Source organism: Plectropomus leopardus, chromosome 18, assembly GCF_008729295.1.
Source record: "Plectropomus leopardus isolate mb chromosome 18, YSFRI_Pleo_2.0, whole genome shotgun sequence".
Classification (NCBI taxonomy): Eukaryota; Metazoa; Chordata; class Actinopteri; order Perciformes; family Serranidae; genus Plectropomus; species Plectropomus leopardus.
Window position 1 is genome coordinate 11,704,273 of NC_056480.1, and position 25,830 is coordinate 11,730,102.

Genomic DNA, 25,830 nt, shown 5'->3' on the forward strand with positions numbered 1-25,830 from the left:
AAGATTAGAAGGAAAATTAGGTTAACGTCGTGAGAGACTTCTTTTCATGAACCAACCCCCCTCTCTGTCTGTTTCCTCAGGGTTTTTTCCGCCGAAGCATCCAGAAGAACATGGTGTACACGTGTCACCGGGACAAGAACTGCATTATCAACAAGGTGACGAGGAACCGCTGTCAGTACTGCCGCCTGCAGAAGTGCTTCGGAGTGGGAATGTCCAAAGAGTGTGAGTTTTAGACCCAATTTACACAGTGTGATGATATGGAATTTAATTAAATATTATCAGGGTGTGAAATTAGTGGTTTATTTAGGTGTATATATTAAATAGTTTACAGTGGTGCTGTTACAGAGGCTTTTCCACCCAAACAAATAATAATAGCAATGCATTTTATTTGTAGGTGCCTTTTTGAAGCACCTAGGGACACCTCACAAGACACATTTACATTCTCTGAATGTATAATTACAGGAAATAATTTAGAGGAATATAAAAACAATTTGGCCCTTTCTTTAACTTTTACAAAATGCCAAACCTGCAACATGTTTAAATATAGAAATATGCACATAAAACATGCAAGGTTTTTAAAGAGGCAATTTTTTTTAGGTAGCATGATAGCATACAAAGTGAATGAAAAGATGTGATCAGACTTAAAATGTTTCAACTTGAGCTTTTCCCTTCAATTTCTGTCGGAACAATCCATTTATTCATTTCCTTTGCTGCAATACATTCAATACTACTAATACTATAATAGACTAATACTAGTCCAGTGCGAATAGGGCTTTCGCTGGAACAGATCAGTCAGAAAACACTGTTTAGATGTTTAAAATTCTGTTGGTTAACTTGACTCAACTCCAGCGGTAGAAAATCCAATAATAACCTTGACACTTGGCTAAAAATGATGACACATTGGTATCAAATGATGAGATGTAATGGAGCACTCACTATACACGCACATGTTTGATGCACCACATTATTAGTTACACACACCAATGTATGTGATATAACCATGGCCAAAAACACTAATTAGACTATTTCATTAAAACTATTTCATCATGCTGTCAGAGCCAGGAGTTTCATTCCATCAGTGCTTATCAAAGAGATATTCTGCAGTTCACATTTACTTAACAGAGTACAGTGATACAGCAGGAATGCAGTAGGGAAGAAAATTACATGTTGTATTTAGCCAAATTACCTTTTTTGTGAGAGTTTTACATTCCAAACACACATTTAATTTGGATTTCTTATATGTTTGGGGGATTTTCAAGCTGCAAGTAACACCATAAAACCTGTGTCATAAAGAGGCTGCCTGACAAGAAAAGGACCTAAATTCATGTTTGAATCTTGGGATGACCGAATTTTCAGTCATTACTATTCTGTCTGAATCTGTTTTGAGTAAGTCAGAGTAGCTCTGCCTGCAGCTTGGGTTCAAGTTGGGTCCAACTATAAATAAACTCACGTTAGGTTTCCATTCAAATACAGGGCAAATTTTACCAGAATTTTCAGAAAAAGAAAATGCAAATTATCCAGTATTTCTAATGGTCCATTACTGTAACAGAACTATGGTCGTTGATATAAAGGTGAAAGAGTAATGGACCCAAGATGCTACCTTGTGGAACTCCCATATAACAAATGGCAGAAAGGCAGCATTTAAACTTTGCCACATAAATACTTGAAATCAGACACAATAAAGGAAAAAATGCATTCAGCTTCAAAGCTTTGAGGTCAGACCTTTAGATGGGCACACATTGGTAGCAAGTTATGTTCAATTCATGGTGCTATTAGCGGTCCCATTCCATTCTTTTTCGCTTTGCCCCTGAGTATTTTGCTTAAAGACTGCACACACAGGGAGTGAGATACAGGTAAACAATTCTCCACACGTTTGCAAATAGTTCTGCTGCAATAATGGACCCATTTATTTCATCCACTTCTGTCATGTGGCTATTAGGAGTTGGTTTATCAAGATACACAATGATAGGCAGTAATTCTCCAATGGGCCATTGTATCATTGCAGAAGAAGAATGTGTATTAACGTAATTAAAAGCATTCTTGTGAAACCTCAAATAGTTGAAGGTTGGCAGTAAAAACCATGATGGAAATATTACATTTCTGTTTGATTCATGTATTAATTTAAGAAAGGTTACAGTCTCCTCATCGCTCCGCACTGATATGATGTTTTCGTCTGCTCCCATATTTCATCTCTTCAGTGACATTTGAGTCACATGCTTCATATAGGTCTTGATTAATTCACTTAGCCTGTGTCCATTGCACTTGGTGGCATTTTTCATTTATCAATACACCAAGGTTTTTTACCTCAGACAAATGAAAAAACTTACATTAAGCTTGATTTTTTGTCTTTTCCTCAAATGTTTCCCGTATCTACACACACAATATGGAAAAGGGATCTAATCAGTCACAAGTGACAACTGCTGTGAGATTTTTCAGGGCCTTTCAAAGAGCAACATATTGAAAGTGAGATGCCTTTTTCGCAGAACACATTTTGACATGTCACAGTAAAGGTAGAGGTGTAAATAAGAAAACAGTTCGACTTAATATCTTTAGCTTCAGGGTCTGGGTATTTTGCATGCTGGTTCACTTTCACACTATCATGAGAAACTTGAATAAAAAGAGCCATTGTTAATGTTGTTAGTAACATGTGCCTCTCCTACTCTGACAAATCAAAATGTGTGCTGTGAAAAAGATCTATTTTCACCCTGATTTAATGTCCCCACACATTCAGACATTGTTATATTTCCTGCTGCATGAAAACAGTATTCAGCATTGTTTACAGTACACACTCGGGGGGCGGGGGAAGTGTTTCCAGTTATAGACTGTGAGGAGAGAATTGGATATTTAATGCAAATGAGCTCCAAATGCAAATGCCTGTGTTTTACAAAGCAAGAAAACTAAACACTCAATGTGTATTGAAAATGGGATTGTTTATAGATTGGATTTTGACCCACATTTTTTTTTCATTTATTATTATCATTATTTATTTATAAACGTTTTGTATGATTTTTTAGCCCTTTGAAACCTGAGCAAATTAGCCTGATTTCTTTCATAAACATGGAAAGATGTCAGTGAGCAGCAAGAATTATTATCTAAAAACAACCCCCCTTTTTAAAATCATTTTCTAAATCTACTAATTTCTTGCAATCTGTGAAACATTTCTTACCAAGTTGCTTATTGGCCTTATTTCCCATGGTTATAAAAGAAATCACACCAATTTGATCAGGGTTCAAATGTTTAAATGTTGTGAAAGGTGTCTGAAAGCAGCAGCAGAAGAAGGATGAAAATTCAAGTTTCAGAGGGTTAACATCTGGCAAGAGCACCTGGCACCCTATTGGGCCATAAGTTGAGTATCACTGGCCTAAGACGTAGTACACTGTAGGTGGAAAAGTTAGTCATTAATACAAGTGTACAGCATTGTACATGTTAGATCAGACCTCATCCAGTGATGGCTGTATTTATCAGTATGATGTGGAGATGACTTAAAGCTGTGGAATCACAAGATAGCTGATTGGGCTCATACATAATTCAATCTTATATATGTTTGCTATAGGCAGTATTTCAGCCAGCGAGGAGGAGTTGCATCATCCACAAAGTTTTTTCGGACATCCGCCCAGTGGGATTGGGAGAATCATATGATGAACAGATAGAAAAAGGCTGCCGAACCTTTGTATTTAGGAAACTCAGTGACTTGCTGCTGTCAACGCCCTCATGTTCGACCTGCTCCATTGTCATCCATAGGAACAGTTTGCATTTCACAGGTTATTGGCATCCTTTGATTGCATCAGCATTTATAGCTCAGGTCCACTTCATGCCCCATTAGCCTCAGGGGGGGACCATTCCTTTCTCTTATGCTGTTTCACACCTCAGCAGAGGAGTCATGGAAAAGATGATGTCTTGATATCCTCAGGCTAACCCCCAACCACCCCCCACCCACAGGGCCACTGATGAGAGAGGGGACTATGCCTTTTCATATATATACATGGATGAAGGTGATTGGTTGGTGTCCTGCTCTGAATGGCAGCACAAGGTCCGTGCTGACCTGATATCGCTTTCAATGTAGGGACTACAGGGTTTGCGATGGTGTCCCAAATCTATTAACAACTAGAGTTGTACACTCAGTAGAGTGAAGATCAACACCAGGTGTGTCTAGGCCCATGTGGGTAGGGAACTGGGAGTGCAGGGCAGGCTGTGCGTCTAGTGTGTATGTATGTCATGGAATGATGGGGAGGCAATGCACAGGTTAAATTATCAAAGTATAACCACAGTAGACAGGCTGTACGCTGACAAACCTTGAACACAATGTACAATGAAACACCTTGCTACGCCCCTATCCTGTCTCAAAAACGGTTGACTTATTCTCGTATTGTGGCTTTCTTTAATAGACCACAACATATTGGGCGTGGAATCAATCTGTAATTGCTTAAGATGACCAAACTTTCTTTGGATCTCAGTTATTGAGCAATGGCAAAGGCCAAAGTGTGGTCTGTGACAGACTATAGAAGGCGTGTTTTTTAGTCGTAAAATTGTTAATCACCACAACCATGGGAGGTCCTTGAGCATACAGTCGCAAAAAACATTAGGCTAATGGGTCCAGTAGTTTGCAAGATGAGCTACCAAGAGACAGATACAAACATGCACGCACACAATCAAACGCATGATCCCCTTAAGGCTTATCCCCTCCACTGAGTTTTTCAAGCTATGTTTAAAAATGTAAATCAACCACATTTGCCAAATTTTTTGAGTTGTAATTTTGAAAGTGTTAGCTAGCATCTGCAAATTTCTTAATAATCCATCCACTACTTTTTAACATACCTTTTAAGTGTTTGTCAAGTGGAAAGTTTCGGTCCTAATCTTGGCTTGGTGCCAGGGATAACCTAAGGGTTTCACCAAAAATTGTCAAAGCACTCTGATCAGTACTTTCCAAGAAACATGGACCAAAATGTTGGACCGAGTGATGTACATTCCCATCCTTATGACGTTTTGAGATTGCTCCAGCATCTTCGTTTGGTTTTAGGAACCACTTCTAACAGAGGTAGAAATGCAAGCCTGTCATAAAACTGACTAAACCATAATTTATCCAACAGTGGATTGAATGACAACGTGTACAGCTCATCGTGGCAAACCTATATGAAGTTATCACCCAACTCTGCAGTTCCCCTCACTGTGGTGCGTTTTAGCGTCTTTCAGCGAACCGTATTGGTTTTATGAAATATGAATAGAATAAAGCTTTTATGCTGCTGTAACAGTTGCAGCTACTGTTACTGACCTTTACTGCAGTTAATTTATTATCTGAACTCTGAAGCACATAATCAGACAGTACAGATCATCCCCATTCAGTTCTTTAACTGTATGTTTGAGCCACAAGCAACCATTCTCAGCTTTTATTATCCCTACTGTTGGAGGCATCCAACGTGGCAGCCAAAGGCTATATAACACCTGAAAGCTTACATTTGTATTGGTAGTAGGGTGTTGAGAGCTCAGTGTGAGACCTGAGTCAGAAGATGGACGGGAACATCTGCTTTCGGACACTAGACTCGTGCTATCATGTGCCTCTGGAGATTACTGAACTGCTGCTTAGAGAGGAACACAAAGGCAGCATTGTTTTATGAGTGTGTGTACGTGATTGTGTCTTTAAGTGTTTGTGTATGTACGTTGCATCAGCAGGTATGTGATTGAATGCGTCATTACACAAGATGTGTCTTCGTATTTTTTCAGTGGTAAGAGATCATGGGTCTCATAATGTCATAAGATATGATTCATTATTAATCTGGTGAATCTGCAGAGCAAGAAGAGGAGGGTAGGACCTGTTAAAACATGCACCGTGCGAGTGTTATTTCTCTGTGTGTGTGTGTGTGTGTGTGTGTGTGTGTGTGTGTACAGCTATCCTTGAAAGAACCAGTTTGAGTTTTTGACCTTAAGAGGGAGGACATTTGGCTAGTCATCACTTCAGACAGACCTTTAAAGGTCTGTTTGAGGGTTCAGGCCTAGCCTGTTTAGCTGGGTTAGGGTCTAGGGCAACCATTTTTTAATTCACAATAAAAATAAAGTGATTAACACTGTGAATTGTTTTTGTACTTTTAGTGTACATAATGTGCCAGAGTTAATAAAGCAGCATCAAAATAGAGCTTGTTTATCAAAAAAAAGTGCCAGTGGATGGTCCCCAGAGAGAAGGGCTATTGGATGGGTCCAGCAAACCCCAGACTTTTACCTGGGAGCTCATTGTTTACTTCCTGACTGAATGTTAAGCCAAACCACGAAGTTGTTTGTTTTTTTTTTTTGTTAGCTTTTTCTTAAACCTAGCCATGTGTTTATGTTGCACAAGAAAATAAACAGACACAATGCATTTAACAGGTATTAATTGTCATGGTCCTGGAATGTCAAGAAAAGACGCAGAAGGATACCAAGGGCAACATATGTAGACATGAACAGTACTGATCAAGCAGCAATATTTGATGAGTTGGTGTGAGAATAACTTGACACATCACAATATCCAGCTGGCTACTATGTAGAGAAAAGCAGGTAGAGTAGCCAGCGTGTGGAAAAGCCTCTGAACCAGCAGTGGGACAATCTCTGCCTTGTAAGTTGCATTTGTGCCTCTCTGGTTCCCTTCCTGTTCCAAGGTCATATTTTCACAATATATGTTTCCCATCTGACAGGCCCCTCTCCCCCCAACCCCTGTGTCCCATCAGGACCATTAGCTTAAACTCGATGCTCTGGTGGCAGCAAGGAATAATCATGGTTGCTCAACACCCACCTGGTTAGTGTTAGAGAGCTGCCATGTTAAGTGTTGTGGCGAGCCGCCCGGGCTGCATCACGTGGGCTTCGGATAGATAGTGTTTATTTAGCGCTGCATCTGTTTGGTCAGAGAGACACTATGCAGAGTTTGGCAGCACGCAGATGGCTGGCCGGCGGCTTCTCAAAACGGCCACCGTCTGCGCCTGCTGCCGCCGAGCCACACAGCATCCCAATAAAGAGGCAGAACAGAGGGAAAAATGGCCACACTGCACCAGGGGGCTAGAGGCAGTCGAGAAAAAAGGAAATAAAGAGGAGGACAAAAAACAGAGGGTGGGACATTGCTCATTGACTAAAGGAGAGGGAGATGAGAGTCTCAGAAAGCCGAGGGATTGGAGAGTGACAGTAAGCATTGCTGTGGAGAGTGTATTTAACAGCGTGTCTGAACTCCACTCATTGACCCTTCATCTCATAGTCTAGCACTCTGGAGAGCGCTTCAGAAACACTCGACACTTGCTCATTCACTGCGCTCCCTTAAAGCCCAACAAAGTTGCTATTTGGACGGTTTTCACGCATTTAACACAGTGCGAGTAAATGCCTATCACACATTTCTCAGCGTTTAGTTTAGGATTGTGCGCAGGGTGTGCTCATGTGTTTTCAAGTCAGAGACCCCATTTTAATTACCCCAATTTCAGTAGAGTGCATCCAGGAAATGTTTTTCTGTTAACAGTTTGACTATCTTTGAATTGTATTGAATTTTTTGGAAACATCTGACATCTGACATCTGCCTTTATGCCAAGCATCATCAGCATCAATTGAAGCATTATTTGAGTACATTTTGGTCGTGTAATTGTGAGCTGTAATTATAAAGCAGCATTTATGTGCTATGGGAAAATCTGACATCCAGGACTTTCATATTAAAAACACAGAGTCACATCAAAAGCCCTGACTTTCAAAATAAAAAAAGAATCATCAACCAGTGTGGATTTAAAAAATCTCAAGGTGGTCAAAATTGATCAATTGATCATCATCATTTTGAATCTCAAAGTAGTGCTCGAACAATTATCTGCACTGATCAATATTTTGATATAAGCACTGGTCGAAATGACTTTTTATTATGAAAGAGGTTACTCAAAGTTAAGAATCCATAGTTAGTTATTAACAATTCTGCCAACCTGTTCTGTTTAATGAGATTTTTAGCATCTTTATTTTGATTTTACTATCTGCAAACACACACCTCTTCCTGACTAGACATGATGTGAAAGAGTGAGCAAACATTAGATTGTTTCAGTGTTTCCCACTGAAGATGCTCCAAGTGTCAGCAAACATGCAAAGCAATGAGAAGCTTGTTTGAAATACAGTTCGCTCTGGTTCTGTCTTGGCAAAAAGCAAGATATTGTGAAGGGTTGTTCAGGACTCAGTAGGCACCCAGAGTGTTGATGTCACTCCTATTTTATGTGGACAATTCTGGACACATGTCCAGATATCCTACTTGCTTGCTGTATGTTAGGAAGAGTGCTCCAGTAAACACACCATACACTACCTGTCTAACATTAAAGAGTAGTAGTAAAGTAACTAGTGAACATAGTGGAGCTATTAGCTGATTAAATGCATCATATATACTATCAGGTTTTGGTAAAGACCAAAACTGAAATAGAATTACACTGACTTTTGGACTTAGAGACCATTTACAGCTGGTATTAACATGCATTTTAGTGATCTGAACACAAGTGGACAGCTGGAGATTTTGCTGCAGGCAGAATCCAAAATGATAGATGGTGACTCAACACTTTTGTTCAGTTTGATGTTATGGCAAGTTATGGAACGTTAGCGCACTGTTACCGAAACAGCTGCATTCGTGAAGTAGGCAAATGACGATGCATTGGAGTTTACACCACAAAAGATGTGGTCAAATGCGTCACAGGACCACCTCAGTAAGTGGTTTGATTGCACGGATCCCAATGGATCTTGGTGGTTGTTTACACTTGTATTTAGAAACAAAAGTTATCTCCACATGAATCTGTGTCCAGAAAAGCAGAACCGGTGCAGTTTTTGGTGTCTGATAAGCCTTCATACTCCTAAAACTAATACTTCCTGGATCGCATTTTATCATCAACTGGTACCTGAAACATCTCCACACCAATGCAACTCCTTGACCTTTTTTTTTTTTTAAATACAGAAACCCAAGAAATCTGAATATTACACAGAAATAGGGTTCAAGGAACCAAACAGACACCAACATACCAGGAAAGATAAAAGCGCAGATACTTCTAAAGTAGAAGTCAGGAGTAGTGATCAAAAGCACGATATAATGCGCTGGATGGGTTCCCGCTGCCCCTTTTGTGGGTATTAAAAAGCCATATATTTTCATGGCCTCTTGTCCGATGCATCATTTGGATGTATCTGCTCATGCTCGCAGTAATTTGCTTGGAGTGCGGTGGTAATTGATTGCCCTGGGTGGGCGGGGGGTGCACTTGCCACGTTGCTGTCTTCCTAAATCACATCTTGTGGCTGGCCTGCCTCTGTGTGGACCACAACCCCCTCGCCAGACACAGTTTGTCACCACACTGTGACAAATGACATACGCAGACACGTGGACAGATTGTGTACCATCCCCCTTTCTATATCATTATTCTGTACCATCCCCCCCTTAAGGGGCAGAGTGTTTTTATGTTTTTTCAGTGTTGAAAGAGGTTCATGGACCGGCTGGTTTTGCCCCCACCAGCCATCATGCCTATCTGTCCTTTGTTGTTGAAGTTATGGACCAGCTGACAGCAGCATTTTGAATAGAGAGATTTGGGCGTTGCTTTTTTAGATGATATCTAAGAGCTGGTGTTCTTTTCTAAACATTGTTATCAGGATAAAAAGATACCATTTTGGCCATGATAGCTAGAAAATTCTCCATCACTGACCTTGTATTGATGTATCAATTAGGTTGGATAGGTAAGGCATGGGTTAAAAGAAAAGAGAGTGGAGAGATGTGATTAAATTTTAAATAAGAAGATATTGGTGTACATTTTCTGACAGTCTCCTGGAAACCATTCATAGTGTTTCACTTGGTTATTCATGTGAAAAGTGCCAGAAATTGTTGCATAAAGAATGAAAAAGAAAGCTAGAGAGGGATGTCCGAACTCTGCTTACTTCTTCACCTCCACACACACGGCCAATCACAGCATGATGAGGATGTGAATTTGGGTTGTTTGAGCTTTTTGACCATTTGACAAGCAGTTCTGATAAAATGTGCTGGCAGCTGAAAATAAGAAAGAAAATCATGAAAATAAGAATGTGAGGATTTAGGAAGATAGCTGCGTACAAGACAGAAGCAGATATGTCATGTAAAGTGTATCTATCTTACAGATGAACTTAATGTCATGTTAAGCAGCAACTCAGTCATCAGAATAAATTTTAGTACATTTCTGCAGATTACAGATACATCACAATTGTACGTTATTATGTAATGTTGAAACGTTAGGCTTCTTTACCTTTCAACAGCATTGGTATTAATGGTATGGTTAGGTTTGGACACAAAAAACACTTGGTTATAGTTAAGAAAAGATCATGTTTGATCTAAAATAACCTAAATTTAAAAAAGAACTTTGTTGGTACAGTCACAGATGGAGAAGCTGCACTGTAGAAAGAAACTATTTGTTTTAACTCAAAAAAGCTAATGTCCTCAAATTTTTAAGTTGACTGAATTTGAGAAGACAAGTTGAAACATTACAAAATAGCCTCAACTTGTGCACATATGTGCAACAATTTCACATAATTTCAGGTGTGATTAATTCAAGTACACATTCTATATAATACACATTCAAGTAGTACAAGTATATGAATCACATGAAGAATATTTGGCTTTTAGACAGCATTTTGCATCTTACCAAATTCACATGATAAGTGCACGTGATGTTTCAGATATTTCACATGTACTTATGTCCACAAATGTACAAATCAAAATGCGAAAACAACAGTTTAACAACATAATATCACAAATGACAAATTTTACATCCAGCACCTTCTTCTGCTCATTTCTTGTTTTGAATACATCTATTTTAGAAACAGGCCTCCATAAAGACCACTTGTTTTGTTTGTGTGCACTGGAGAGATGTGCTGCAGGTTTCTATTGCTCCATTCTAAATCACCAACCTGAATCACTGCTTCACAATCTGCTTTATCTGCTGCTGTGTTCAGCGTTTGCAGCTTTTCTTTGTGGAGCAGCAAGTAGAAGGAGGCCCAAGGCTCTCTATCCTCTGTCAGTCAAATCCCTCCCAGTGCCCCAACACTGATACTGTAAAACAGTGATATACATGGTTAGGATCAATTCTTCCATCACTGTTTTTTTTTTTTTTATTTTATTTTACATCATTGAATACAATTATTGTCAGGTATGAAGCACCACTTACCATAAAATGTGATGGTGCCACTTCACTTAGTGCCCAGGATCCCTCTCATCTGTGTTTTGTTAAAATCACTCATTACCATTCATCTGATTCCATTTTAGACTTTTCTAATGAATAATTAACATTGTCACTGTCAAAATGTGCTTTACCAGCTGCATAATCATACTAGATGTTGTGGAAAGTCTTATACATCCACACTCACATATAGTGCTCATATAGGTCACAGATGTAGGTCAGAACGTATGAAGTGATTAATGTCAACACATCCGTGCTGCCTCTCAGCAGCAACAGTAATCTGCATGAGGCCATGGATGACCAAAACATTCAGTCTAAATCTCTGAAATAGAAAATTATATTGACTCCCCTTTCATTTTGATGCATTGAGATGGTCCGAGAACATGAAGACAAGGCGTGATATGTGGGTGTGGCATGTCCTAATATGTCAAGATTAAATAGATATATAGAGCATATGGACTCCCTTGTTGTGACTGATTTGGCTCGCAGTCTTTGTTTGTTGAAAGAACTGACACAGTTTGGTCGGATCCTAGTTGTATGTATATGATATTTGTGTATAATTACGGAATTGTGTACATCAGCTGAATCAGGAGAGATTAATGTAAGGATATAAGGCATTGTTGATATAGCAGATGAGACATTTTAGGTCAACTCCTTCTGGGATTAACATTTGATTATGGGGATATATATAATCGGTCAATATCATAACCCTCTGACCATCAGCACTTTGGGTCTGGTATTGTCAGTGGGAAAGATAGCGGTTGGATCAGGAGCTGTAGGCAGTGTGCTACAGCTCTAAGTACAAGTTGTGACAACATTTTGGGAAATACTCATATAGGACAGTTCCCCCCAAGATCAAAAATACATATTTGACCTCTCACCTGTAGTGTTATTTATCAATCTAGATTTTATTGATGTGAGTTGAAGAGTGCTGGAGGAATCAGCCATAGAGATGTCTGTTTTCTCTCCAGTATAATCGAGCAAGATGGCCCTCGGCTTGTGGCGCTCAAAGCACCGAAAAAATGCATTTGAAAAACTCAACAGCAGTGTCTCTCTCCAGAAATCATGACCCAGTTTCTCAAGATAATCCGCAGATCTCATTGTGAGCAGGTTCATGTAGGAACTACTTTCTGTCTGCTGAACTACATTTGCCTGCCCTATCACCATGCAGAGGAAGACGGCATCTACTGCCAGCTCACCTAGCACCACTGAGCTAGCTAACATCACAGCTCAGCCATGGAGGATGACATTAATGTTTCATGTAATTACACTCACTGTCACAAGCATGAGTGTGACATTCATGAGTAAATGTATATGCTTTCTTCTGCTTCTAAACTACACCCGCCATCTACTCATGGTTGATGGTCTGTGGATTATCTTAAGAAACCGGGTCCTGATTTCTGGAAAGAGACATCAATGTTGAGTTTTTCTAATGTAATTCTTTGGCACTTTGAGCACCACAAGCCGAGTGCCATCTAGTTCATATACATCTGAGAGAGGGCAGACCTGTAATATGCATTTTAATTTGGGAGTGAACCATCCGTTTTATTGTAGGTTACGCCAACATTTTGGTAAATATACATTTTCATCAGAGAAGGGAATATCAGTTTCATCTCTTTGCGTCTAGTTCAGTTATGATTTATCAGGCCAGTAGAGTGATACGTAAGTTCGGTATAAAAGTGAGTGAATATAGCTAATAATAATATGTACCAAAATTTCCAACAATTATATATAATATATCATTGAAATAACTTGAATCTAAATTGACAGTTTTGGCCGCTTGAACTAGTGACAAAATTACATTACCTGACAAAATTTGCTTATTGATACATCCAGCAGACACGCAAATGAGTGTCCTATCGGGTGCCAGATTTGGCCCATGGGCCGCAAATTGAGTATCACTGGTCTAAGGCTTAATGATCGTCTTTCTAAACACTGATGTCCTTATCCAGAGATACAACATGAACCACACAACATGACCAATTGCCAAATTAATTTCAAATAATTTCAATGAATTTTACATGAGATTTTTCTTCTTTTTTTTTAACTTCTGAATAAGTAACTACAGTAACTATGGTTACCGAATACTACTGGGAAATGTAGTTGAGCTGGTGGTCCTAAAGCATTTAAATTTATGCCGTAAATGTGATTTCATTCAGACCCACTTACAAGCAGCAGGGTAAGAAAAAGTTGTAAATTCCAAGTCGGAGACAATGTGAAGATTTGACAGCTGTATTATCCTCTATTTGGTAAAATACATTTCTGTGAATCACATTATACATAGTCATTTGATCCATGGTGGTCATAAAATATCAGTGAGTGCAATTTTAACAAAAAATAATAATAACACACTTTGATTATAAACCAAATGGAATGATGGCTCTCAGGCAGATTTTGTAACATCTTGAAGCTCTACTCAGTCATGTAACATGACTGTATGTCTGCAGCAGCGTTAAACCCCAAACCCACACTCAGCTGGCCATCTCTTTTACTATTTAACCCTCTTAGCGCAGTATAGGATCACGAGCTGGCTCGAATGCATGAACATAAAGGGCTTTATTGTAAACTAGGGCAGAGGATGTTGTGTTGCCAGCCAAGGAAGGTCCCTTGGGTGTCTCGGTGCTGACAAAGGGCCCAACTCTTTCTCTCCAGCTCTGCTCCTTATTATTCTAAAGGGGAGTATGCAGCTGATCAGAGAGTTGTGATGTTGGGATGATCATGCTGTGTGTTGAGTAATAAACCTGGTTGGATTGTTTGAATCTCCTGCTGTGACAGACTTCAAAGATTTGCACCTAATGAAGCAAAGCACTCTGTGGACTTTAGTCTCTCAGGGTGCACATTATACACAACAACCACAACAACCTGGGCTTTGTTGTAGCTTCTGACTGTTCAGTACTGTGGGGCTCTCTCCCAGGGCTTTATGTGGTCTTTTTAAGAGCACTTTTATACATGTACTATGGGATTCAGTGCAAGGCACAGGATCATCTCACTGTCCATAGAAGAGAAGATTTAGCTTCATAAGAAACAGTGTATTTTATCATCTAGATGGTATTCAATTAATGTATAGCAAATCAGTTTCTCAAAAATACGCATTGTTCGTATCTTTCATGCAGAATAAACATGCTGAATGCCCCTCCCCTTTTGCTTGCTTGCAGTCTTCTATTTCCCTACCTTTGTTAGATAGCCAGCATTTTCTTGGTATGTTAAGGGCACCAACTATTGATCAGTGAAATAGTATAAAACCTGCAAAACTATAACTAAAACTACACACAATTATCATTTTATTTTTATTTGCAAGTGACAGTGTGTATTTTATTTTAAGTACTTTAAAATTGCACCCGAGATCAGTTGTCTATAGTCAGCAAGTTCTCATTCCAAGTCGTCACATATCGCCACTTTGTCAATGGACTTCAGAGTCCACATATTACGCTCTAGGTATCCTCCTGCATCAGCTGTTGACATTCCAGGATGCTGCAATCAATGTCAGAATGTCAACAAAAACCACATGGTTATAATTAGGCTAAAAAGGCACTGGTGTTTAGGTTTAGGCAACAGAAGCACGTGGTCAGGTTTAGAAAAAAACATCATGGTTTGGTTCTACATTCATATAGGAAGAAAACAGTGCACTCCTGGGTGAAAGTCCTGGGTTTGCTGGACCCATCTGGCAAACCAGCGGCATATCATAACAGCGTGAAAACAAAATAGATATAAACCAAACACAGTATTCCCAGTAGATGACAACAACACCTCTGACACAGACAATGTCTTGTATGCTACATGTGTGAACGAGAAACTCTGAACAATGTCTGGACTTCACTCTCTGGACATTGTTTTGAGTTCATAGGAGAAAATGGCTGTAATGACATAGTGGTTGACTGGACTATATATTTTACCAACATAATCAAATTCCTAAAATTCACTTATTACTTTTGGTTTTGGCATGCCACCCTAAGATTTTCTGTGACCCCCTCTGCCCCCAAAACCCCAAATTTCTGGGAGCACCACAAACTCCCTTCATTTAACTCAGCAGTTAAGAAGCAAGACACAGAAACCTTATTTGGGTCTTAAGGAGCCACAGCATTTAATCACAGACTAACTGAAATCTACACTGTACATTTACTAGCACTTGACAACTTTACTGTAAATTCCTTTATGCTCTGCACCAACATGTCTGCCCGCAGTGTATGCACCATTGCCATCTGTCTATCTCATTCTCACACACACACACTGTCAGTATGCACAGGCTAAAAGCTCAGCGGGGTGGGGTTGAGAAACGAAGACGAGTCTCTCTACATGTTCTGCAGCATCTGTTCAGTTTGTTGTCACATCTCTCGACCCTGCAGCCTATCTGTGAAAATAAATGTTATGTATCCTTGCACCTTTTCAAGTGGGTAAATTTACATCCTGAAGCTTTCTTAGAGGGTATAAGGTATATATACCTGTGTATCACGTAGACAGCACCACTGCCCCAGACATTGCTTTTCCCTCTGACTTCAAGAACCAAACTTACACCCAATTTTAAGTTTACTCTATAGACCATGTGTGTCAGGGGACCTACATAAAAAAGCACCCAAAAATCTCTCAGTAAATTGATTAAAGTAATAAATCAATTAATTAATAAAAAATTTTAAAAAATCACGCAATCCATTTATGAAGTGCTTAAGTATTCAGGCACTTTTGTTTTCTTCCTTTGTGAGACTTTGCCAGTGGCACTAAGCTGACAAAGACTGGTTGAGTTGACAGAGTAGAAACTTTCTGTCCTTATGTAAGGTCTCAGTTTTTTTCACTTGACAACTTGCTGCATCTCTTAAAAGTAAAAAAAAGAATGCTTACTTGCAACAAAGTTCTGTTGTTCCTCAAGTTGTCTTTCATTTTGTTTCAAGTCCACATTTGCTTCGATGATCAAGTCATCCATTTGCAAGTCATTGTTGACGCTAATCCTAATCCTTTATTCTCCTTCAGCTGTTAGAAACGACCGGAATAAGAAGAAGAAGGAGAGCCCAAAGCCGGAGCTGGCAGAGAGCTACGAGCTGACAGCCGAGCTGGAGACCATTATTGAAAAGATTCGCAAGGCCCATCAAGAAACCTTCCCCTCCCTCTGCCAGCTTGGCAAATACACCACGGTGAGTTTGCTGTCCTGTGGTGCTTTCTCGAAGTATACATCTATGCGGTAGATGACTGAAAGTGGTCAACTGCAGTTGCACTTTTTTTCCAGCCTCTGCGCTGGCGCTAGCTGTGGATGGAGGCTCTATGTTTTTGGGTTTTCCATCCCATTCTTATGAACCCGATATCTCAGGAATACCTTTAGGGAGTTTTTTTTTTTAATTTGGCCCAAACGTCCACTTGGACTTAACATAAACTAATTAGATATTGGTGGCCAAAGGTTACTGCGACCTCATCTGTTTTATTCTTGTGAATTTGATGTCTCAGGAACACCTTAAAAAACATTTTTTCAAATTTAGCACAAACATTCATTTGGACTTTACATCTGTCTCATTCTTATGAACACAATTATTTAGGAACACGCTGAGGAAATTTCTTCAACTTTTCGACAAATGTCCACTTGGGCTCAACAATGAACTGACGAATTTGGTCATCAAAAGTCAAGGTCACTCTTACCTTTTCTCATGAATGCAATATTTCAAGAACGCCTTGAGGGAATTTCCTAAAATTTGGCACTAACGTCCACTTGGACTTAAGAACCAACAGATAAGACTGTGATTAAAGATCATCTCACAAAACATATTTTTGGACATAACTCAAGAATGAAAGAAACAAATGTCTAATAGGATATAATGATGAAATGACAACATTTAACATCCAAATAGTCAACTTCTCTGTGACATCATAATGTTTGGCAAAAACACTTTTCTGGCAATTATTCAGTGTCATAGCTCAGAAACGTAAGGAAAGACATTTGGTGGGACTCGAAACGTGTATTGAATCTGTGCTGCTTACATAGATTTTCTGTGCTATCGCATTGAAGATATGAATGAATCACCGATGTTTTCCCAGACATGGATGCAAACTGGAAGTGCATCTTGACTGGTTTGCAGAGGCATACAACTGCGAGACTGTAACTGTAGTTTGAATCATAAACATAAGAGCTACAATGTGTCTTTGACTCCATAACCCTGTTTTACCAATGGTATCGTGCAGTCCTTTGATCTGGTCTTGCAAACTAGCCACAAGTGCAGAGCTCATAACGATAATCAATCTTTTGTACTGTACTCTAAATCCCCCACTAATGCAGCTCGAGAGTACACTGCTGACTGTCCGGGCAAATCCTCACCAACACCACTGCTTCTTCTTCTCTCAATAGCTATTGATTGGACATAAAGTGTGATAGAAAGACAATAAAACGCATGCATCATAGTAGCACCGTGCAGCTAACACATCATGACTCCCAGCTGCCTCTGCTGAAATGGATCTGAGATGGGAGGCAGGATTTGTTTGCCCCAGTTTTTTATATATTGCAACAGTGAGAGGAGGAATTAAAAAGGCGGTGTCAGGACTGGATGATGTTGCAGCTGCCAACATCAAACCTTCGCTAGGGAAATATGTGCCAGCTCAACACCTGCCCATCCGTCTGGTTGAGGAAGACAGACACGAACTTGACTTTTTTATTTTGAAAAGTGGAATAAATGCATCTAATCCAACTAATCATTATCTGCCTGTGTAAATCAAAACAGGCGACGGATATGTGCAACTAAGCTAAGCTGCGTGTTGAGAATACTTGTCAGTGTTTGAGCGGGCTTCATTATTCCTCTCTTCTGACGTCAAGGTTGAGAGTTCTGTGACGTCCCTGAACCTCCCTCAAACCCTGGCCAGGCTGTGTGCTAAACTAACAACCCATGAAAGGCCGGATAGTCAGAGGATGCTAATACACACAGGACCTTGAAGAAGGATCTCGTCAGTTGGACACATCAGACCCTCGCTTATCCAGTCTCAAAGCAGCAACCCTGTAGAGGACTGTACATTCCCTTCATCTGAGTGACAATGAGCTCCTCTTCCCCCCTGAGGAACGCTTCTGCACTCGTCACGACTCGGTGCAAAAGTTGGAGGTCATGCAAATGTGGAGAGGGAGTACTCAACACCGCAAAACCCTTGTTGGGCTGAGTTGTGTGACGCTTTGACAGACAAACGGTCGGAGCTGCAGGACGGCTGATAGCTTGATAGCAAGCAGAGATGGCGGCGCTTTGATTGACGCGCAGGCATGGCAGCATTGTGCGGGGAGCTGACAGCGTCTAATGTGTTTGTTTTTAAGCTGACTTACATATAGATTACAGTCGGGCGCCAGTGAGCTGTGATTGACACCGATGCTCCACAAACAGTCTTCTGTCGGGAGTGTGAAAGAGCAGGAGGGGGGAGGTGTGTGCTTAATGATCTAATGGTGCCAGTTTTGGAAATCTCATGACACCTGCCAATCATGCAAAATACTGTTTTTACAAAGAAAAACAAATCCACTGAGCAGCCATAATGTGGAGTAATGTCTCTCTTGTTGCAGTTATGAAAATCATTCAGTCACTGACAATAAAGTTTAGAGCTTCGATCGGTGAGAGTAGTTAAATGGAGCAATTGGTGTACAGTGGAGCTATTAGCTCTCTACTGTGTGCAGCTGCTGCACTCGTTCCAAAATACAGTAAGCTTCCATCTCCATAACTCTGTATTTTTCTCCTTTCAATCCCAACACAAAGCTCCTAATCGCTGTAACCCCTCTCTACTCCACCCTCATCCCATTCCCTCTCCCACGAGACACTTCCTCATTTTTTACAAAATAAACAGTCTGAATTGAGGCAAAATCCACAGCTGAAAATGGTGGGACATAATAGCAAAAATCTTGCTCCCTGGTTATGATATAAGCCAGTGTTTGCTGTTTGTTGGAGTGGCAGTCGAGCCTCAGATAAAGCCTTAATCTGGATCAGTGGTAATTATGCTTGCTCACAGACTGTGAGAAGTTCCTCATTATTACAAGCGATTGGATCCTGATGCGCCTTTTGAGTCCTCCTCGTCGGAAACAGAAGAGGAGCTCCCGCGCTCCTAGATTAGGTTAAAGCTCCAATTATGTGGTGAAATATTCAAATCCTAGTCTGCAGTGATTTAGGAGTTCATTGCTGGGTTAGCGGAGATAGCTGCGCGAGTGAGAGGGCTTAGCTCGACAATGAATAACGCTTCATTGACAGTGATGGTGATGAAAAACGAGCCTGGCAGTTTCAAAGACAAAATAAAACATTAGCGCGCGGCGGGGGCCCCCGGCGGCTCCATGCAGCGGCGGCAGCGGCTGCTGCTGCTGTATAGTACACAGCCCAGCCTGGAGATATTAGCCACATTACAGTTTGTCCGCCGTCGCAATTCGTCACAGGTGCTGGCCGCTTTTACAGCCATTTCCCTTTCTGCATCTGTACACACGGGTCTGCTGATGTACTGCGGACGGCTCATTTCTACACTGCCAGCTTCTTTTCTAATGTCGCAACTTGTCTAATTTGTTTGGATAAATGTTCTTAAATGAAATTAGAATTCCCCGGCAACTTCCTTGTTTCGCTCTATTGAATTATGGGACTTGTGTAATTGACTGAGATTGCAGGGGGGTAAAAAAAAAAAAAAAATCCAACTGCGAATTATCTCACCCTCCTTCCCTCTGAGCTCCCCCTTTTTCTTTGCTTTCCCTCTTCGCCCAGAGGGAAGAGCAAGATAAGTTGCTTTAATATCAGCCACCTCCACCCCTCCCCCCAACATACTGTGCAAACACACACTCTCTGCCTCGCACACACACTCAGGTTTCAGCACCTCCTCCTTCGCCATCAAATCGGATGTCAATCAGTGGAATGTGCGTCCGTAGTGCTGTTGTGTCGACTGCAAGCTCGTTGTCCGTGATTTAAGCACGGCCCTAATGTGCCTCTCACTTAACCCCAGATCATATTTAATGATCTCTCTCTCTCTCTCTCTCTCTGCTATTCTCTGTCTCCCTTTATCTCCCTCTCTCTCGGGTGGCCACACAATAGATTGTTTGCTCGTGACAGTGTCCAGCAGCCACGGTGCTAACTGCCTCGCACTAACAACCTCAGGGGGATTGATGTGCTGTGAAAGCGCAGGGCCGCTCCAGCTGTCTCCACAGTCACTTCAGCGGGCTGGAGGGCGCCGCTGTATTCAAGCCCTCTCACACTGAAAGAGCTCCTGGGGCTGGGTTTAGACTGATGTTGAAGTTTGCCAACATATTGAGTACATATTGGATTTTCAGCAAAGGATGTCATATTAGTTGGTCACTTTTTTCCCACCAGCTTCTTTTTCCTCAGTAGCTTCAGTAAAACCTGGCTCACCTTTAGAGTTTTAATCTCAAGACGCTTTTCTGATTAAATAAAGGTTAAGTAAATAAATAAACCTTCCTGCAGCAGTCATCAGCTATTTTCTTGGAATTTTGGAGATTTAGCAACCAAACTTAAATGGGGAAACTTAATATTTTACAATTTGAAATTCATAGTGGGTGGTTTTTTACAGGCTGATTCTCATTCTTACCTGCTCAGGATGTTGAAATTTGACTACTTTTAGGTCAAGAGATAATGAATAATTCAGTTTTTCTGTACCAAAATGTCATTCCAGGCAATGTGAAATAAGTCTTTAGGCCTTTTTTTTTTTTTTTTTTTTTTGCTGTATTGTTACATTTGTGTAGTGCAATGAGGGATCTTGGACTCATGAGCTTTTTTAAGTTCTGGCTCCAGTCCAGATGTTAACATATAATTAGCTAATTTTTTTCACAACAGCTGGAAAATTCACGCAGAAGAAAAAAACCATTGACACTGACATGCAGTTTAATCATAAAGTTTGACTGTAATTTGCATTAAGTCAAGTCAAGTTAATTTTATTCATGAAGCCCATTATCACAAATCACAATTTGCCTCAGAGGGCTTTACAGCACACGACCTCCCTCACAGTGGATAAGGAAAACCTCCCCAAAAATCACTTTTAACATGGAAAAAACATGTTTTATTTAGCTTGACAGTTTTGGCCAAGTGCATTCAGTGTGCAGCCAGAGCACGTGGAGTTAGGTAAAGCAAGTCAACAGCAATGTGTAGCAAGCCTTTCTGTAAATGTAACTTCCAGAGGTGTTGACTTGAGTAACATGACTTGGACTCAAATCAAACTTGAGTCACTAATTTGATGACTTTAGACTTGACAAAAATCGAAAAAGGCTTGCAACTCGAGCTTTGACACTGATGTATCATGACTTCGCTTGGACTTGAGCCTTTCTAAAACACCCCTTTTTTACAAGTCGATTTTATTATATTTTTCTCTCAAAACTTCTCACATATTTCCCTGATTACATGGAATAAGTTAACGTAGCATATTAACAAATAACCACCACATTTTTAAAATGGTCAAATTATGGTTCATGTTAAACTGGTTAAAGAAATGTAAGCTTACGATTCTTGTTCCAATTTTTTTTCCCATCTGTCTGTGTAGGAAGGTGAAAAGGTCAGTGAGGAAAGAAACTGATCACTGAAGCCTGTGTCGAGGACATCATAAATGAATACTTTTAGTCTGGGTTCCAGTGTAGAGTTGTTGGTCTGATGCTGCTCCAGACGCTTTTCTACCATGACAAAAATATAACAGCGAAAGACAAATTATACCATATTATGCATAAATGGATAGATTACATAACACCCCTGTGACCAGCTTTAACAGAAATCTTATAGCCTGTCTTTTTCTTTTGCTATACTCTTCTGCAGGGTAGACTTGTGTACGCTCCCTTGGTTTGGCTGTTAAAAGTTAAAAATCTGAATTTAAGATAGACTTGTTGGATGCCGCAGACTGATTTTCTCAATTCTGTCCAGCTTTAACATTCCCTTTGTCTGGGTTTTTGATTTACTTTAGTTATATAATGCTTTATTTTCCTAGAGTCCGTTGCTTTGTCAGTCAATTGTATCTATTATTTATCTGCTTATACAACTCACTTTAAAATTGCAAAGACTAAAAGCAGGTTTTATTCTCATTTGCCAATAAAAAGCAGAAAAACACAAATATAACCAATTTAAATACCACAACCAATTGTGAAGCTAAGAGGCGGACACAAGGTGACATCAATAATAATGGCTAAAATAAAGAAAGCATGTTACTCTCTACCCACTCTGATCAATTTCTTCTGTTTTCTCTAATGTAATTTGAATAGAGATATTTTGAATTATGTTACTGACATTTTTTTCCATTACAGTTGCTTAGACTTAAAAACAGCCGAAATGTCCAAGGACTGAAAGCACTCTTTGTCAGTGTCTCTTTGCAGATGAATTTATGATCTAAAAAAATAAAAGGCCATGCAGTAGTCAGTTAAAGCTGCACAGAGGCTTTGTATCCACCTCTCCAGAGGCCTGTGAATCCTGCTGTGTACACTACTTACATATCACAATGTTTCTGCAGACTTAGGCCGTGGCACAAACCTTACTGATGCTGTCAGGAGCACTTTTTATACAGTTGTTTGTTGTTTGTTTATATGCTGAAGCTCTGGCCCTATTACATAACAGAAAAAATCAAAAAAGCGGGGAGGCAGTGGACTCGAAAAAACGCATATGCAACAAGAAAAAATAAAAGTATTATACACTGTAGTTTATGCTAGTGCCTGACTGGTAGGTGGTCATGGCTGCTATTCAGTATTAGGTTAGTGCACATATGTCAGTTTCTGCTTATTTGCTAGCTGATACCCAGTGAAAGATTTAAGTGTCAGTCAATCATTTGTATGTCACATGAAAGCACACAATGTACAACTGCAGCACAATGTGACCTCATCAGCTCCTCCAAACATATTCACTGTAAATTAGTCCTTTTTGCTTCTAAAAACACTGATGGCGGCTGTTTTATAATTGTCCATGTTTCTGGATTGTTCTGGTTATCCATGATTTTTGGTTATTGAATAGTTTAACCCTATTTTTGAGTAACGTTACTGCTGTTGTTTTAAAAATTAAATCCACCACAGACCCAGTGAAATCAATGATGTCATCAGAGATGTCAGCGGTGGTATCCTGGAAGCGAATTGAATAGCGAGGACAGGATCCACCCTACTATCCCTCTAGCTGGCTAGGTGTTACCTTCCCATCTGAATGTAGAGCCCAACCATAATGTTTTTTCGTAAATCAAACCATGCGTTTTTGTTGCCTGAATTTCACCAGCTATGCCTCAGTAGCCTGATCCTAACCATGTGCTTTTGCTGAGTTCCCGGCGTTGGTTCTGGCATCCTTGAATGTCAACAGAAGATGCAGAAAGATACCCAGGTTGACGTAATAGTCCACTGACAAAGCGTCGATTTGGAATGACAGTGTGTTGCTTGGTCACATATGTGTTGAAAAAAAAACTACCCAAAAAAATAATACTCTAGTTTAAAAGGTCAAAGCAACCACAAGTTGGCTCTGTCTTGTCTCTCCTGATGTCAAACCTGTATACATGGTGAATTTTGTAAAGAGCTGTCCCCCTTCTTAGTGTGTTAGTGTCACCTCCTCCTCTGTGACTGTGTGTGCGATGTCCTTGCTACATGTGGAGACTCACTCATGTGGAACAGATGGGCTATTCCATGTAAACCATCAGAAAACAAACAAATGATCATCAGATGCTCCATCCCCGCCATCAGCCATCACACTACGGCTTTCCCCCTCACTCCACCCAAACAATTCCCCAACTGCTGCTCGTTCTCCCCTCGGTCTGTCTGAATCCGTCCATCGTACTATCCTCTGCTCTGATGGCATTTTCTCTACCTCTTTTTTTCCCTCTGCCTTTTCTCCTCCCGGCTGTTTCCTGTCATTTCAAACTCAGAGCAGCTCTGGTCAATGTTCACTCGAAAACACATTGATGAAAATAAGGTCAAGCTGATATATCAGTTGAGTAAACAATTGGAAATATGTTATTAGTCTGACGTCTTATTGGAGAGTTTGGGTCTTCTGTCACAGTCTGACTGCTTTTTCTGACCAAACTAAAGCTTTAGAAGATACTTTGCCCTGAATGGACAATGAGCCAGGTCATTAATCCCCTTTGTCACCTTTGGCTCATCCAAAATTGTCACAACTTTTGTCAAAACTAAACAACAGGATCATTTATAGTTGAAAAAAATGTCAGCTGCAGCCCCAGTCCACAGTAAAAAGTAACCAAACATTTTTCTCAAACATTGCAGAATCTCCACTTTGAATGCCTTTCTTCTCTCAGATAAACTGCCAATAATGATGGAGCTAAAAAATAAATTACTCTTTGGTAGATAAGAATCTAGCCATCTGTAAGCAAATACAGACTGAATACTAAAGAGAGAAACACTCCTTGAAGAATATGATGCTGACTGGAAGTTGAATCTAGCTTCTTTTGAACAAGTTTATAGCAAATGAAAGGAAATGCTGATACTAATACTTTCTAGATACCAGTCGTAGAGATGTCTTTCTTTTCCTTCTACGGAAATTACACCCACTAACCGTATTGCTGTGCAGAAGGAAGTGTGCATCTACTCATGGACAAGAGCCTTGAGTTAGTTAACTCAGTGGTGCTCGGTGAATACGCGCGTCCTTCTGCTTGGTAATATGGTTGGCGAGTGTAGTCACGTAGAGAGCAAATAGTTCCTACATGAAAATGTTTACAAGGTCTATGCTGTTGAGTTTTTGTGACTGCGATATATTAAGAATGCTTTGAGGGAATTTCTTGAGACTGAGCACAAATGTCCATTTATGCTTAAGGATAAACTGATTAGATTTTGGAGGTCAAATGTTAAGGTCACTTTGACCTTCTCTGTTTTATTCTTGTGAACAGGATATATCAAGAACACCATGAGAATCCTGTTAATTCATATTTCTCTTTAATTTTATTTCGTTTTTTTTCCTTTTTGTGCATGAGATTATATTGTTTGACTTTGTGTTTTTTTTCCCGGCCGTACTAATAAACTGCACCCATCCTTTAAAACTAATGCCACTGAAATTTGCAGAATGATTTCTCTTTGCAAAGATCCAAAATGATAATAAGAAAGAACATTTCAGAAGTGGACGACCCTAGCTGTCACATGATTTTTAATCAAAGGTTATAAATTAATAAACTTATGCATCAATCTCACATTAGCTTAGACACACCCCCCATGAGAAAAACTCCCAGGATTCATGCTACTCCTCCCTCGGCCCTCCCACAATGCCTCTCTGCTCTCACATACTTAACTTCCCTCCCTTTCATCTGTCATTTCCTCTCTTTCTTCCCTCTCTCTGGCATCTTACAGCACTTTTACTTACACTTTCTCCTCTTTTCCACTCATTGCGATCTGTGGCTATGTCTACATTGCTCCCTGGCTTCCACCCATCCCTGCTCCCTCCCAGTGTTTGTGTAGGTTCTGGACCGTATAGCTGTATTAATGGCACCTCTGGCATTAAACCGCTCTGTGCTACCTGTCACAGCTCTGTTTCTGCATCCCATCATTGCCAAAGCATCCCACTGACACTGTTTCGCTCATTATCGCAGGCCCCGGCCAACCGGCTCAGCTCAGCGTATTCACAACAACAATCCTGCCAGTGTTTTTGAGAGCTCAGGTCTTATGGAGCCTATTTACTGTATGTAAGTGTGACACATATAGAGCAGAGTGAAGAGGGTGCACTGAGGAGATCATTAGCAGCAGTCTGTGCAATGACAAAAGTAGCTGCCTCTTCGCCTGACGTCTAACTCTCTTGTTTGTGTGTGTTTGCAT

At 40.2% G+C, this 25,830-nt stretch overlaps 1 protein-coding gene across 1 annotated transcript in view; it reads left to right on the forward strand.

Moving 5' to 3' along the window:
- Positions 1-25,830, forward strand: part of LOC121957629 (retinoic acid receptor beta-like) — an 80,505-nt gene that overhangs the window by 40,071 nt on the left and 14,604 nt on the right. The window contains exons 3-4 of the mRNA XM_042506318.1: positions 81-222; positions 16,110-16,270. Coding sequence (XP_042362252.1) covers positions 81-222; positions 16,110-16,270 — 303 coding nt within the window. The remainder of the gene's footprint in view (positions 1-80; positions 223-16,109; positions 16,271-25,830) is intronic.